Source organism: Neopelma chrysocephalum, unplaced genomic scaffold (genome assembly GCF_003984885.1).
Source record: "Neopelma chrysocephalum unplaced genomic scaffold, ASM398488v2 Primary Assembly neopelma1_43, whole genome shotgun sequence".
Classification (NCBI taxonomy): domain Eukaryota; kingdom Metazoa; phylum Chordata; class Aves; order Passeriformes; family Pipridae; genus Neopelma; species Neopelma chrysocephalum.
The window spans coordinates 23913186-23928720 of NW_020897702.1; the positions used below are offsets into that span (position 1 = coordinate 23913186).

The 15535-nt window shown below is 36.7% G+C and overlaps 1 protein-coding gene across 4 annotated transcripts in view; it reads right to left on the reverse strand.

Moving 5' to 3' along the window:
- Positions 1-955: 955 nt before the first annotated feature.
- PRMT8 (protein arginine methyltransferase 8) overlaps positions 956-15535 on the reverse strand; it is a 59045-nt gene continuing 44465 nt past the window's right edge. For all 4 annotated transcript variants that reach the window (XM_027677690.1, XM_027677689.1, XM_027677691.1 and 1 more), the window contains 6 exons: positions 15068-15210; positions 14592-14679; positions 11949-12064; positions 6629-6779; positions 4228-4349; positions 956-2574 (listed from right to left, as the gene is read on the reverse strand). In XM_027677690.1, coding sequence (XP_027533491.1) covers positions 2491-2574; positions 4228-4349; positions 6629-6779; positions 11949-12064; positions 14592-14679; positions 15068-15210 — 704 coding nt within the window. In that variant the 3' untranslated portion in view covers positions 956-2490. The remainder of the gene's footprint in view (positions 2575-4227; positions 4350-6628; positions 6780-11948; positions 12065-14591; positions 14680-15067; positions 15211-15535) is intronic.

A 15535-nucleotide genomic window follows, 5' to 3' on the forward strand; every position in this document is an offset into this window, starting at 1 on the left:
GAATTTGCTTTTTGATCACTTTGATTTTAAAGACACTCAGCCACTGCAGTAGGTACTCTCAGTTCTTTTTGTGATGGAGAAATATGTGATATGTTTTTGAAATGAAGAAAAGCACTGGCCAATTTTCCAGGACTGAGTGTGCCTGAGGTCTGATTACCATCCCAGAACTGTGCCATTAACAGTATGAGCCAGGACTTAATCTTGCAATGCTGAAGTGACTGGGCACTTTAAGTACTAAGGCAAGGTGGCCACTGGCCACCGTTGAAGAGAGATCTTCACCACACTGTCAGTAGTTGAAAGATGAGGCAGAAAGGACAGTCAATATCAACACTGCTTGAATGCCTCTCAAACTGGTTAATGAGCTGTCTTGATCAAGTTTTTTTTTCTGCTTCTTGACCAGTGCTGTCTGTCAGGCAAAAATGGCACATTCTCTATAAAGACCCTAGGGTATTTTTATGTTCTTTTTTTTGTTTTAAACAAGGTGCAGAGTTTTTTTCTTGTTTGTTATTCTTTTAATATTAAATTTATTAAAGATTCATGCAGTGGGCAATAGAAGTAGATGATTTGAAGTGCTGTCAAAGTATAATTCAGGCAAATGAAGCAAGAGTCTTTCTTCTTTCAGTAATAGTCAGCTCAGTGATTAATGGCAAAAGAGAAGATGGAAACATCATTTGAGTATCTTTATATAAATGGAGGGCCCTGAGAAAAAATCTGGCAGAATTCTTTACCTTAAAGTCCTATAATCACAGAAGTGTGACTAGAAAGGGACTTGTAGAGGGTTTTTTTCCCAGTCCATTACTGAAAGAGTAGCTGAACTGATTCCCTGAAAATGACAGCAATATTTGACAGATAAAATCCTAGTGATTTTGTGAGGAAAGTTGTTCATCCTCATTTAAAAAAATGAAAGAAAAGTGCTTTAAAACAACAGTGATGAACTACATTGCAAAAAGCATCTTTTACTGCTGAAATACAGTTTAATTTCATTCTACATAGATACCATGTGATACAATCCCTAGACCGTAATCTTTAGGCCATAAGAAAATGGAGGCACTGTACAGTTTCTGTGAAGGGAAAATCAATAGATATAGGTTTCTAAAGCATGAGAAGTTGACAAATACTGGCAAAATACATCTTCAAGTATGCTTTATTTGCAGGTGATTAAAAAGATTTTTAGGCAAAAAACTAGTCAATCTTATCCAATACATGATAGAACGATTTAGTGCCTAATGCCAGACAGACTGGAAAATGGGTAGATAGGACTGATGACGTAGTTGTAGATGAATTACATGTGATTAAATGGTCCACATTCATATAGTAAAAAGATCTGATACATACATATACGGAATTGTAAGCACTTAATGTTTTAACAATAAGCGGGAGATTTTGTAAGAAAAACAAGGGGCTTAAGGGGATGGGGAAGCTACAGACATCTTAGTATTATCAGAAGCCATTGACAATTTTTAAAGACATTAATCTGTTCCTGCAAATCACTGCACTCTTGAGAATAGTATTTGCAATTTAAAACTTATCTAAAACATCACCAAAAGGAAACACTAATTCCTATTTTTTTAAATTATTTTGTATTAAGAATCTTGCAAAGAACTGAAATATGGCATGGCTAAAAAACATGAATTATCCACCATTTCAGAGACTTTGCATTCATCACATTTAAATACTAGGTGTCTGATTTCAGGTCTCATGCAAAATCCAGCTATAAAACTCACCACAGAATATTTTCAAGGATAAAAAGCAAATGTTTTTTAAAGCTCTGACAGACATCTAGTTGTGAAGGTGAATTTCAAAACTAATGGTCCACATTTTCCAGAGGACATTCAAAAATATAGTTGTTGAACTTCCTGTAAATGCCCAGCTCTTATGTACACTTTGCATGAAGTATTTACCAAAGCTATAACATTGGATGGACAGTTAATGGAATATATCACTGCCTAGAGTAACAACTGCCAGAAGTAACATCATTATCTTTCCATAACTGTATAATGAGAATTAAATATTCACAAAACAAATTCCTATTATGAAATTATTTTTTCTCATGTACAATATATATATATTCATTTATATTGAATATAAGTCCAGTAATACTGTCACAGTAATGTGCTGTAGTAGTCTTTCATAGTGAGAAAACTGCCCTAATCATCTTAACATGCAAAGCTTGGAAGAACCAGAAATTCACAGTAAGTAATACAATTTGTATATGCGTCTTCGGCCATCCTGAAGTTAACCAGAACACTCAAGACTGTTGCTTAATTTTTCCTATGTTTGACAAAAGCTACAGTTCTGTATACTGTACATTCACAGTGGGATCCCAGCCCCCCTGTACTATCTGCAAGAAAGATCAGGTTACCACTCTCCATCAGAGTAAACATTCTAGTAGTTAATAAAATAATCTTGTGAACAGTTGTTCTTAGCTTGAAGCTCAGCAGTTCAAGACTTGAGAAAATTCTCCTTTTCATCTTTCTGCAAGGTTTCCTGCTAACGCATTTTGTAGTCATTAGATACTGACATTTCACATAGCTGTCCTTTAAAATCCAAGTCTACTGTGAAATCCAGGTCACGCTGTAAAAAGATTTAAATGTAACATGTAAGTAACACCATAAGTTTAGTGTATCAATTCAGTTATCGAGTTGAAAAGATCTGCAGATTCAAGATATACCTACAGTGATTTCTAACTTCTTTTGGTTTTAAATGGTGCTAACACTGAAAAAGCAGGGTGCAGGATGTGTAATAGCATTCACCATACAATCTATGCTTAGGTCATATTTCTCTTTTTGAGGCTGATTTAATGTCCCGGTTACTACTAGGAAGCTTCTGAAGTGCTGTTATCATACATATCGTATAAAAATTTCTGAAAGGTATTCCCCATTGAGATGCTCCTTATCTAGGCTAAAGAGCTTTCACACTAGGGGTTGTTCCAGAATAGATCTAGTAAACTTCCCATTGTAGAGAAGCCCTTAGTCGTTCTTTATCTTATAATGACATGGTTTTAGGAAAGAGGCACTACAAAGCCCTGCAAAAGGAAGCTCTGACTCTACAAGCTTTTGAAAGCCTTCATCTTTCCTTTTGAACCAAGGTGGTCTCTCTGTTTTATGACAACTATCAAGAACACATTAATTCTAGCATGTAAATCTGCATTCAGGTGCCTACTGCTGTGCAAACAAATTTGAGATATTTTATTCATTTCTCTCAAAGAAAATTGATACACTCAATGCAAAAGAAAATTTTCCAGTCCCTCAAGGATAATATAAAGGTAGGAAACAGACTATTTTCCTCTCTTTCACAGCAAGCAGTAGCTTCAGGGGTGAATGTGTTTGTTTTAATGCCAAATTTATTTTGTGTTTATTTCTTCCCCTGTATAATATTTCACTACTATGAAAACCATATCCAAGCTGTGTTTGGTACAAAAACGGAAAAGTAACACAAAAAAGGAAGACAATTAAATGCTTTTTGCTGCATTTGCTGCAGTCAACAAGTGCAATAGTTCAATAATTACAACTGCTGCAGCTACATGTCTCATAGTCTCCTCACAAGTTAAAAGAAGTACCGAATAACTGACATGGAGGAATTCAGCCCATAGCAGAGAAACTGAGGAAGTTTTCACCAGTCATTGTAGTGTGAAATCCATCACGATTTAGTTTTAGTCTTGAATAAAACACTGCATTGTCTATGGAAAGCCACAATTTTTAAACAACCCTATCACTAGATTAGTGAGTTAAGTAGATTTGATCAGTGAGTTCACACAGACATTCAAACGAAACGTGTCAGTTGATTTCATACTGGAGAGTTTGTGGGCACTGACTGGGAGATCACTCAATGGCCATAAATGTGGAACTGAAGTGCTTACTCTTGATCATCCTATGTTGGCAGAAGGGATCTTACCACTGATTTAAGTGACAGTATGAAGAGACCTTTGCCTACTTGCATCACAAAATGTGAATAAAGGAGATGACAGAGGACACCTGACTTGGTGATGTATTTGAATCATTTCTCCCCATGCTAGCTTGTTTGCAGGCTGACTTCTGTAACATTAGCACTGCTTTATCATTGTGGTCATCAGCTTTGGTGAAGCTGTGACTAGGGCTTTTACTAATAAACATTAATGCCTTTAGCATTCTCATTGTTTTACTTATATGCATTTTCTTTACTGTTGATTATAGTTTGTGAGTTTGTGAGATTATAGAGCTGGAATTAGAATCAGGGATGCTGACTTACCACATTTTTTGCATTTGGTTTCATGGATATAGTCCCATAGATTTCTTCTCCTCGTCTCACAGTTAAATAGTCCTCTAAGTAGAAGACAGTTTGCTTCCAGTGAGTATAAGGAGCATCAGGTGCTAAAAATATATATATGGGTATTACTTATCAAAATTTCTTACATGTCTTGCAAATCCAATTAAGACTTGGGAACTGTTGGAAAAAACCTTTCTTCTCATAGAATGCTTTAACTTATGTACTATACTAGTAAATATACTTTACAACAACACAATTAATTCTATGGCTGTCAGTGGGTTGTCTTCTAATTTTTACTGCAATATGTCAGATGTGAATCACACCCAGCAAGAAGGATTCCACAAAGGGGGTTACAGAGCAAGACAGGCACTTTTTGATGCTTTCCTTTCAACCCACACATGTTCAAATTGGGGAAATCTTTACCACTAAGTGCTTTGAATGTCAGAAGTCTAAATTAGTTCAAAAAATAATTACATAAATCATCAAAAACTATTATTTACAATGCCACAGATGAAACCTTTCAGTCATGATCCCAGAACAGCAGATTTTATAGTTTCCAGGAGGATAGAGCTAGTGAAAGGGTACTTGTACCTTGACCTGGCTTTGGATTTTTAAAAGGCATATACTGTGGGCAATCTGCCAGAGATGGAATTAATTTCTAGTCTTGCTTAGCAGAATCACTTTGACACTCCTCTGCTATTTCAGGCTGTTAATTTACTTTTTTTTCCCCTGATTTAAATTCAAATCTTTGAGCAGTACCTAATGAAATTATATTAGTTACTTAGTGTTTCTAGCATTCTTGCAGTCAGGAGCATCTAGGAAGCTAAGAATAGCTAAACAAGTTCAGAGGCTTCCTGACCTTGCAAAAAAATCCTCTGATAAATTTATTTTTCTTCTATTTGTATCCCCAGTCGCATGAGGCCATTGTATTGTATCATACTAACTGTATTGTATCATATTAACACTGTGTAATAAAATAATGATCTTATTTCATTTCAACATCAATATTTAAAAAAATATTTGGAGTTTGAAATTTTTCGTGACTGGGGAAATGCTGTTGTTTTTTCAAAAAACTGTCAGGACAGGAATTTTTAACTGATTTTTTCCCCCCAAAATTCTAGTATCAGAAGATTGACATAAAAAAACTTTTCCTCAGAAACTGTGCTGGCAAACTGGTATCTTTCAAAGGAAAACTATTTTACCAGATAATTTTTCTTTATGTGTCCAGACAGTTTTAATGACTACTAATTGCAATATTTAAATGGAGAGATCTTCCTGTAGGAGTTCAGATCCAGACTCTGTTTACTATTTGGACATGCCTCTGTAAAACTTTTAAGTGAAAACGTGTTAGACCAAAACTAAATTGAATTTATATTTTAAATTGTAACTGCTACCTTGTACACACACATATACCCTTATGCAGAGCTATGTTCCTTAGAAAAGCCTGACATAACTGGAAACTTGTGCCCCATGAAGAGTGTGTGTATGTGTGTATGTAATATAGGCACAGGTCTTCAAGTCCACTCCAAATCACATACTTACTTTCTTCATAATTAAAAAAACTACATATCAATCAAGTGGCACTTCATCATGTCCTACAAACTGGTATATTTTACTGAATTCAGTAGAGGTTTGCCAACAGACACCAGCTGAGAATCTAAATCAGTCTTCCAAAGAGTGGTGACCTTCAGTAACAGATGGCCAAATGACTTTTTTGTGGAGTAACTTCTTCTGCACCTACCTTATCATGATGTACTAAATAGAGGCAGAGAAACACTTCCTTCAACCTCCTATATGTGGTCAGGCTAATACAGGATAAGGTTTTTGCATTTCTTGCAACAGTCTGTGGTTTATTCAGTCAGTTAAATTATGCCTTAAAGGAATGGTGTTATTCCTTTAAATATCTGCTCACCAAGGTAAGTTAGAGTTTCACATTGTTAGAGATAATTTACATAAGCAGTGTGTGCTTGGAAAAAATGATGATTTTGTTCTAGACTCTGAGACAAGCAAGAGCTTTGTTGAGTTTTGGATTTAGGGAAAACTAGGATGCAGAGCTGCTACCTCTCACTGAGCCGATAATTCCCTGTCTAATCTGAAAACTTGACTTGGGATTTAGATATAACTGGTGAGGGGCATAAACTCCTAGGTCATAATTCCCACTGAACCCTAAGCTTGGTAGCCATTGTGAAATCCTGCCTCTGTTTCCATAGAATTCTTGTAAGCAATTGCCCTTTCCCCATCCTGCTCACCTCCCCCAGAATGACAGTAATTTTTATCACTGAAATTCAAACGTGGTGGTACATTAAACCTTTCTGTACCATCTGACCAGCAGAACTGATAGACTGATAGCAACAGAAATGAAATTAAAAGAAATACAGATTACCTGTAGAAAATCCCATCTTCTTGTGGCACTTCGTAAATTCAATATTAAAATAGGTGACCAAGGCATGAATGTAATCATTACGTTGAATTTGGAGGCAGAATGCAGAAGTAAATGCCAATTCTTCAGTCTTCACTGTATAAATATCTACTTCCTGTTTTGAGGAGAAAGAAAAAGACATTTACATGCAGAAGTCTGTGACTCTCAGGTAAGTGTTATGTACTTTAGCATTTTATTTAATTATCAGCCACAAAGACAACCGGCAGCCCTTTAATACTGTAAGAAATCAATGGTACACTTGAATATATAAAAAAAATAGGAAATGATCCAGTTATGTGACTAAGCTGACAGAGTGTGGCAAGAGAGGCCACTCACGGAAGAGTGTGTGTTCTTGGGAATGGCAGGGAGGGGCTGTAGGAGCTGGAGGAAATCAAGGTAAAAACCTGCCTTGACAAATGCAGGCATGATGGATGTTGAAATGAATATATAGGTCCCAGTTCAAAGACCTTTTGTTATCGAGGACTGTCAGCATTGAGGAAAGATGGCAGAGTTGGGTTTTTAATAAAAATAAACTTTTTATTTTTTTGTGCATCTCTGAAAGGAAAAGTGATTTGACCATGTCAAGCAGTTGAAACATTTGAGCTGTGAGAGGGTCCTGCTTTCTAATGGTAATGCTTTCTAGTCCTTTGTCAGATAACTGATTCCAAATGGACAGTCCACGGGGACCTTACTCTTGAACAAGACAGAAGCAAATTATGTAACTTGTACTATAGCTTGATTGCAGTAGTTGGAAGCAATGATGTAGTCTTTAAGATTGCTTATTTCCATCAATATTTAAATCTCCCTGTTCAAGGCTTAAACTGTGTTTGCCAGATGGATCTGATTTTCCCAGCTTTTGGTATTGCTTTTATCTGGGTTGTTTCCAGAACTTGTAGTCATGATGAGGAGGATAATAAGTCTGCAATACTACTAATTGTGTTCTAATGCTGTGGGAGATCAGTGCACTTTCTGATATCCTCATTGCTCATTCTGATACCCTCATTGCTCATGCATACAGAGAAAGAGAAGTTTTGTAGGCAGAAATCCAAATTTTCTCTACCAGCCTATGCCAGGAATCTTATCCCTAATCTCACCAGCGTTTCTTCAGACCCACCCTGCAAAAATGGAGGACAGAGTCTAGACTGCCCATTGGAGGTTTTTTTTTAATCCTGTCTGGTTAGCATTGCTCAAGAACAACTTAAACATAATGAAAATTATTGTACAACATTACAATGACACCCTGAGGCACTAGTGTTTACAAGTGACCCATGCATATAATTGGTCATTTAAAACTGTGATAGCCTTAAAATGTTTTTGGGGTTTTGCCCTTAAAAGAAGGTAAGAAAAAAGTATAGTGGGAATGAGAACTTCTGAGGTCTCCTGGCAGAGTTCCACAGCAGACTGCAAGCTTTGCAAGCTAGACTGGACTGGTGGGTAATAGCTGCAGATTTCTGTAATTTTTGGTATCTTTTTAGTGGTATCACTATGGGGAAATTGTGACTTAAGTCTAATGGTGAGGCACATAATAGGCAACTAGCTCCCTCTCTCTGAGCTGTGTTGGCTCTGCAGGGTAAAGTGGAATCAAAAGAGCCAGGAACTATTTTTATTAGAGAAGTTAGTAGAAATTTATCAAAAATATTGAACAGATGGGCTGCCTAAAATGTTGGTCACTTTCACAGTCTTTTTTTTAAGGACAGAAACATGTCTTTTTTACTATGCAAGGTATGAGACAAATGTGTGGGGTTTTTTATTAGTTAATATAATTTTGAGAACGGATGAGTCCAGTTTTGGTGATCTCTTTGAATTGTAGTCTGGCTACCTATATATTCTTATATTCAATGGCACTGCTTATTGCAGCTAACTGCACAGGGGACAAATACTGTCATTGCATAAAATAAATTGAAAAGTCGTGATTAACCAGATTTTATTCAGATTTCAACAACAACAACAAAATGGGCATAGTTAAGCAAGAATGTGATCAAAATACAGCTCTTTAATATCACACTACAAAAATAAAATGTTTTAAGCTAAGCAGCAGTAAAAGTGTCAGAGTTATCGGCTGAATAAGGGGGTTCAGACCATGGTCGTCACTGCATGAAAGACCATGAGACATCCCATGGTACATGTCCCTGTTGCACAGAGACAGAGAGAAGTCCAGTTTTCACATTCACTTCATAAAGAATGGTTCTTAGACTGTCCTGTGGCACAAATCACTTTCGGACTGAGCAAATGATGTATAGAAGATCATTTAGAATCAACAGTGAGGTTGAGATGCTGTGTTGCCAGCTACTATTTCTTGTTTGAATGGTATCACCCTAGATGAAGGCAGCTCTCTTCTAATGGGAGAAACAGCTCTCAATCAGGTTTGCTCATGGAAAAAATGCTGACTTGCTGCCTGCCCCATTTCTTCATGTGAATGTTGCTTCTAGAGTGGCACAGCACCTCTTTTCTAATCGCCTTCCCAGACAGGCTCTGATAAACAAGAATGTTGTATAATTTTTTTTTGTGCAAGGAAGGCAGTTTGTGATTTAAGTAGCATTAAACTGTGTAATCTTAAAGTGGTGTCTGACCTGCAGGAGCTGTAATCTGTACTTGGAAAGAACACAGAAACAGTTTGTTTTGTTTTTTTTTTAGTTCTGTGTCTATATAGGGAAGGATATTCAGGAAAGCTTAACAGTATTTTTTATTACAAACTGGATGTAGCATGTCCTTTGTTCTTGTTTGGTTTTGTCAGTTTTTGCCACTCTTTCATTGCAGGTTTTTCTACAGGTGTGTGAACAATGGATTTATTGTTATTTTAGTCTCTGGTGCTGACACCAAATCAGAATTAACAGGCAGAAAAAGTTTTCGGTCAACCCAAACATATTTGTATTTTTCCAAAGTACAAAGGGATCAGAGAAGGAAATACAACTGTTTTACTGAGTTTGAAACAAACTTTTCCTTTTTTTGGCAGTATTACTGAAAGCAGTAGTCCCTTGGTAGGACACCTGTACACTTATCCTGAGTTCAGTTATTGACTGATGGTTTCAAGATGCTTTGATCCCACTACCCTCCCTGGCTTGGAAATTAAACAGAGGACTCCCATTCCTGTGGCTCTGAGATATATTTAAGAGATCATTCAAAAGGGAATGGCTTCCACAACACAGAACATGCTGTATTCTCTGCATACCACCCCAGTACACCTGTGGCCTAGTGGCTAGAGTTCCTTAAAGGATTCAAGACTTGTGTTACATCCAATTTCTGAGGAGTACAAAACAGGAAATTTTACCCAAGTCTCCAGCATTTTAGCTAAGTGTCATGGTTACACAGCGTGCAGAGGATGATGTCTTATTTTGCTGATTTTGTAGAACAATTCAGAGCATCTAAATTGGGAATCAAAATAACTGCAGAAGCACAGGGCTCTGACTGGTCTCTGAGGAATGCATCTAGTGACTAGTCCATCCACTGACTAATGTAGAGAGAACCCAGACTCATCTTGTAGGCATCCTAAGTTAACTGGCTTTGGGTTGAATACACCCCTAAAAATCCCTCCGTGAATCTAATATGAACAAGCTGTGCCATCTTGAAGTGCTGTAATAAAACATTTGAATAATTAAACATTATGGCTTTGTTTATTCTCAGATATTTTCTTAGGCTAATATAATCTTCTGAATTCACAAATATTTTCAGGATTAAAGAAATATACTTTATATAAATACCATGTGCAAAAGTAAATGAAATTAAAAAAACACCCAACAATGCAGATTCTATTTTTCCAGCTTCCATATTGCTAGCTTGAACATAGGCCTCCCTCCTTCATGCCTTTCATTAACAATTTTCTATTTTTTTAGTGATCAGTTTGTGAGAGTGACAGATTCTGGAATGGAAAGTGGTTTCTGACTGTGTAGTTATTACCTGCTTTGCTCTCACAGTGCCACTACATGGTATAGCACCATTCGGTGTATGGACAAAAGATGTCAAAACTAAATATAAAACCTGAATAGGAACACTTTGAAAATTTTTGTCTGTCTTCTTAAAACCAATTACTCTCAAAGACCTTCTAAATAAAGCGCTGGATGTACACTTCATTTAAGAGTGTTCAGCTTTTTATTCCAGAGAAGCCAACCCCTTTTTGCCCCTTTATCTCTCACTCTCTGGACATATTTTACACACTCTAAATAGCTGTTTCTTTTGTGTGAATTGCAATTTGAAATTGCTCTGGCTTAGGCTGTTTTCAGGCGCAACCATCCTGTGTTCCCCTCAGTGCAGATGGACTGTGCATGCATACGTTGTCACACAGAGTTTCTACTTCTGTTCCTTTCTTCTGCTTTCAGTAAAGGTTCTGCAGACTAGAGGTATGTCTTTCATTATTACATATGGGAATGCTTAATGTTGTGTTTGTTACTCGCAAAAAGTGAAAGTGAAAAATTAAAACTGACTCTTTGGGATAAATGAGCATACTCTTGGATTCATGGACCTGATCCTTCCACTGCTGTTGACACAGACAGCCTTATTTATGAGAGTAGTCCCACATGAGGAGGATTTCTTCACGTGGAAGGAATTTTAGAGCTTTAAAGTATTCCTGCAGGCAGTTCTTCCATTCTTAACGTGATCTTCTGAAAAGGGATTAGTGACCATTCTGTCTTATATGTAGGACAGGGTACAAGCTAACCTCTGAATGGAGATGTTGGGGCTGGGGGAACACAGTAACATTCTGGATAAGGCTAAGAACTAGAAAGTTAGACAAATAAATTAGGTTTCAATTCTGATCACATTCTGGAGTAAGTTAGTTGTATCATCAGACAGACAAGAAACTGATGCTTCCATCTTTTTTACTGCAAACAAAATTCATTTACCCCTTCTCCTCAGCAGCATTCCATCAGTAATTTCCAACCTCTATTTACAAGAAGGTAGGGCAATTAAAATCCATATCTAAATACACCATGTCTCTCTTTATCCAGTATTTGCATACGTAAAATTTGTAAGAGTCTTGAGTTACAGCTTGCAGTAGCCAGATGAGTAGAGTCACAAGGACCATCTTGCTTTTGGGTATTTCATAGGAAATCAAGGTATCAATGCTCACGCTTAGCTCACGTGACAGTATTAAGCATGTGCAGCACACCAGTACTGACTAATTTAAAACTGCACGTCTTTCCTTCTCAGCATGATAGCATTCTATGATGATGGCTTCTGCAGCTAGATAAAAGCATATAAAGGTAGCAGTAAAACACAAGCAGCAGGTCTCCAAAGAATCCTACAGTTAGTTGTAAACATTCATAATTAAGTATATTTGGAATTACCAAACCTTTATTAAACAGGCATTGGTCACCACTTGCTTGGGATCTACTATGTCCACCAACGGCTCCTTCATGGCAACATCCCTAATACAGGTCATGTCAAAGCCGTACACATTCTCCCACCCTGTCAATGCAAAGAGATATGTCAAGATTAGCAGTAATAATAGAAAGTATATTTTGTTTCTCAAAGCATCTTTCATTTGAAAGAATTTCTACCATCCCTTAATTTTCAGATTTCCTCTTTAGCTCTTTGCTCTCTGCCCCAGTTGTCTATGTCATCATTGCTATTTTACAGATAACGCAGTTGTGGCAAAATAACCCCTCAATGTACATCTTTGAAGAAGTGGCCTTTGTTCTTTGGTGTCTCCAAAGCCATGTTATATGAGATTTGTTGATGATTATTGTGGCTTTAGACATTTGAGAGTGTTGCCCAAAATCATATAATATGTCAGGCCAAGTCTTTGGAATAGCTGTTAGGGTTATTCTATCCTTTCCTATCCATTCTGGTTAATATTTTTTTTTTTTCATAGATTGCTATTCAATCAGCACTTTGCATGCTCTTTTGATTATTTAAGTAGTCTTAGTTTCAGCAAGTGAATTACTGTCAGGAGTAGAATTACAGCTGTGTTTCAATATTTGGGACATCCAAGTTTTAATCTGCATGTACATCATGACAGAAAAGCAAAATGGAGGAGAAGGTGGTGGTGCAGACAGATAGTGAGATGGAAATAACTGAAAATACAGGGTACGTAAAGCAAGGGGGAAAGAGAAATTAGAGGTGAAATTAGAAAAGAAAGTGTCTTAAAGGAAAACAACATTTTAGAAGAGAAAAAGAGAACCTGAAACATTTTTTTTAATTATGAACCCCCCCTCCCCGAGTTGAGAACAGATGTATTTTCAGTCAGAAAAGAAAAAGGCTCAAGGTCTAGAAAGGAAAGGGTTCAAAAGCGAGGTGAAAAAAACACATAAAGGATTTTAGGCCAAAATGGCTTTGACTGCTTTACAGAATGGATGCTTCATACATTCATTTGAATCTGTACATTTTGTAAGGAATTTAGCTGTCAAGGTCATCATGTAACCAAGGAGAAGAATCTAGGCTGTGCTTGAGGAGGAGATGTAATTCACCCTGGCACCTTCAGAGACTTCTTGTGACCACCACACTGCACTGGGCTCACTTCTGACCCAAAACAGCAAATGTGACCAATTGACAGTTCTGTGTATTAGTACTGAATTTGATTACAGAAACACCAAACTTTCTTCTGAGAGGAGGTGAGAGGCAAGGAGTTAGGCATTTTCATTAAAGGTTGACTGAACCCACTAAATTAATGCAAACTTTTGCATGTATCTTTGATTAATATAACTGCTTAGGAATTTTGTGGGGTTTTTTGTCCCCTTTAAGTGAAATTGTCCAGCTCTGAAAAATAAATAAAAGCAAAAAAATTTAAAAGGAAAAGAAAACTGAAATAATGTAAAACTTACTCATTTCATCACAACAATTATGATCTTATGATCAAATAAATCCAAATTTGTGTGACCAGGGGACAACAAGCTGAACATGAACAAGGAGTATGATCTCTTAGTGATGAAAATGAACCACATGCTAAGACGTGAGGAGTGTCCAACAAAACTGAGTTTGCTTAGTCTGGGACAGCAAAGACTAATGGTGGTATCTACTTGCTATCTGCTGCCACAGAAACAAAGAAGAAGTCAGATTCATTTCTGGTGATGAGGGAATGAAGGCAAATCTCAGGAAGGAAAAGTCGGTCTGGATATTTAGAAACATGTTTACTCCTAAGGGTGCTTCACTCAGAGAAGCTACAGAATCCCCATCTCCTGACGGCAGGGCAGGGCCCCATGAGTGACTAGCTTTAATTGTGAAATCTGGCCTGCTTGGAGTAGGAGCCTGGACTAGGTCACCTGTAGAGGTCACTAACAGCACCAGTTATTCAATGATACTTCAAGGAAATCCTCCCAACATTTTAAAAGCAAGAGAATAGTCAATTTTATGCATCTATGAAGTGTGTATATATACATATATATATAAAAATTTAGAACCCTTTTTAACATAAAAGTAAAATTGAAATTTCTAATCTTTATTTTTAATTTAAAAATTCTCACAGAAAATGCTTTTAAAAGTCAAAAAAATCGTTATATGTTGTGGGTTTTTTTTCCTTGATGAGCTTATTATGGAGATAAAATTTTTTCTAGGTTTATTTTGTAACATTTACAATTAATTTGCATCTTATTATTTTTCTGTTTTGGTTATGTTAAAAAACAAAAACAAGGACCTGCATGGCAAAAGATTATTACCAGTTTTCCTGGCTGTTATGATAGATTATATATTTATTAAAACACCCAAAAAACTAAATCTCCTATAATCCACATTTTAAATACAGGTAGGGGTATTAATATAACTCTAAGCAAAGTCTACATCAATTTACTATGCATCTTTCCTTTGTGCACTTTAGATTACTGCAAGTTTCCTGAATTTATCAGCAGACCAACATATTCTTAATGTTCACATTTATACTGGAATTCGGGCCTGGTCAGTGATTTCTTGGCTTTTGCAATCCTTTGCCAGTAATGAGATTACAGTAAGCCTCTATAAATCAAGTATTTTAGGGAAATAACCACAGAAAAGTGTTACTCACAGTGAATTTTGAAGTCCTTGTACTGTCTGTCTTCAATTGCTACCACGTACAAAGCAGCTCGGTCTGGAAACATTAGCCCTCCAGGTTTCTGTTGATGAATTTTGGGGAAATGGATCTCGTAATCTATTCACCTGACAAAGACATCACATTTTGAACTGCACATACAAAAACCAGACAAGCACCCCTTGCATGCCTTTATTGTTTTCCTTCAGACTGCCACACCAGCTTTAACCACAGCAATTCTTGCAGCCTGTAGCAATGTCATTAGGTAGTGTCTATACAAATTTCACCAGCCAGCAGCTAATCAAAAGCAAAGCTCTTTCACTGAGATTCCTGTTTTTTATCTTAAAGCCCAAGAAATGACACTTGGAGATGTAACTGAATTTTATTCTGGTGCCAGTAGCAAAGGGAAGGCTTGTAGTCAGAAAATAAATGATGATTGCTCCAGCAAGGAGTATGACATGCAGAGCACCTACCAGCCACTTGTCTCGTGCGAAGATGACTGTGTTTAACATTGACTCATAGAACAGACAGTAACCCATCCACTCGCTGATGATGATGTCTACTTTATCCACAGGTAATTCAACTTCTTCCACTTTACCTTTAAATATTGTGATTACTGAAAAGAGAATCCAAAGAAATACGTTTCACATAATAAAACACCTGAATAAGTTCCTTACTGGTGAATGTCATGCTGACCTTTTCAATACGATTCTCTTCTTGAACGCCTGTAGACAAGGGGTGACTCCATGTGACTCAATGGATTTTAAACTATTTAAAAACTAATTCCAGTAAGTATGATAAACAGAAGTTTTAGAATCAGTATAAAAGGAAAAAAACCCCAAAAACGAAACAAAAAAACAAAGGCCAAACAAAACCCCCCCATATTTAAAAACCAGAAAAACAGGCCTTACCTGCTCACCTGCATGATGTCATTTTACATG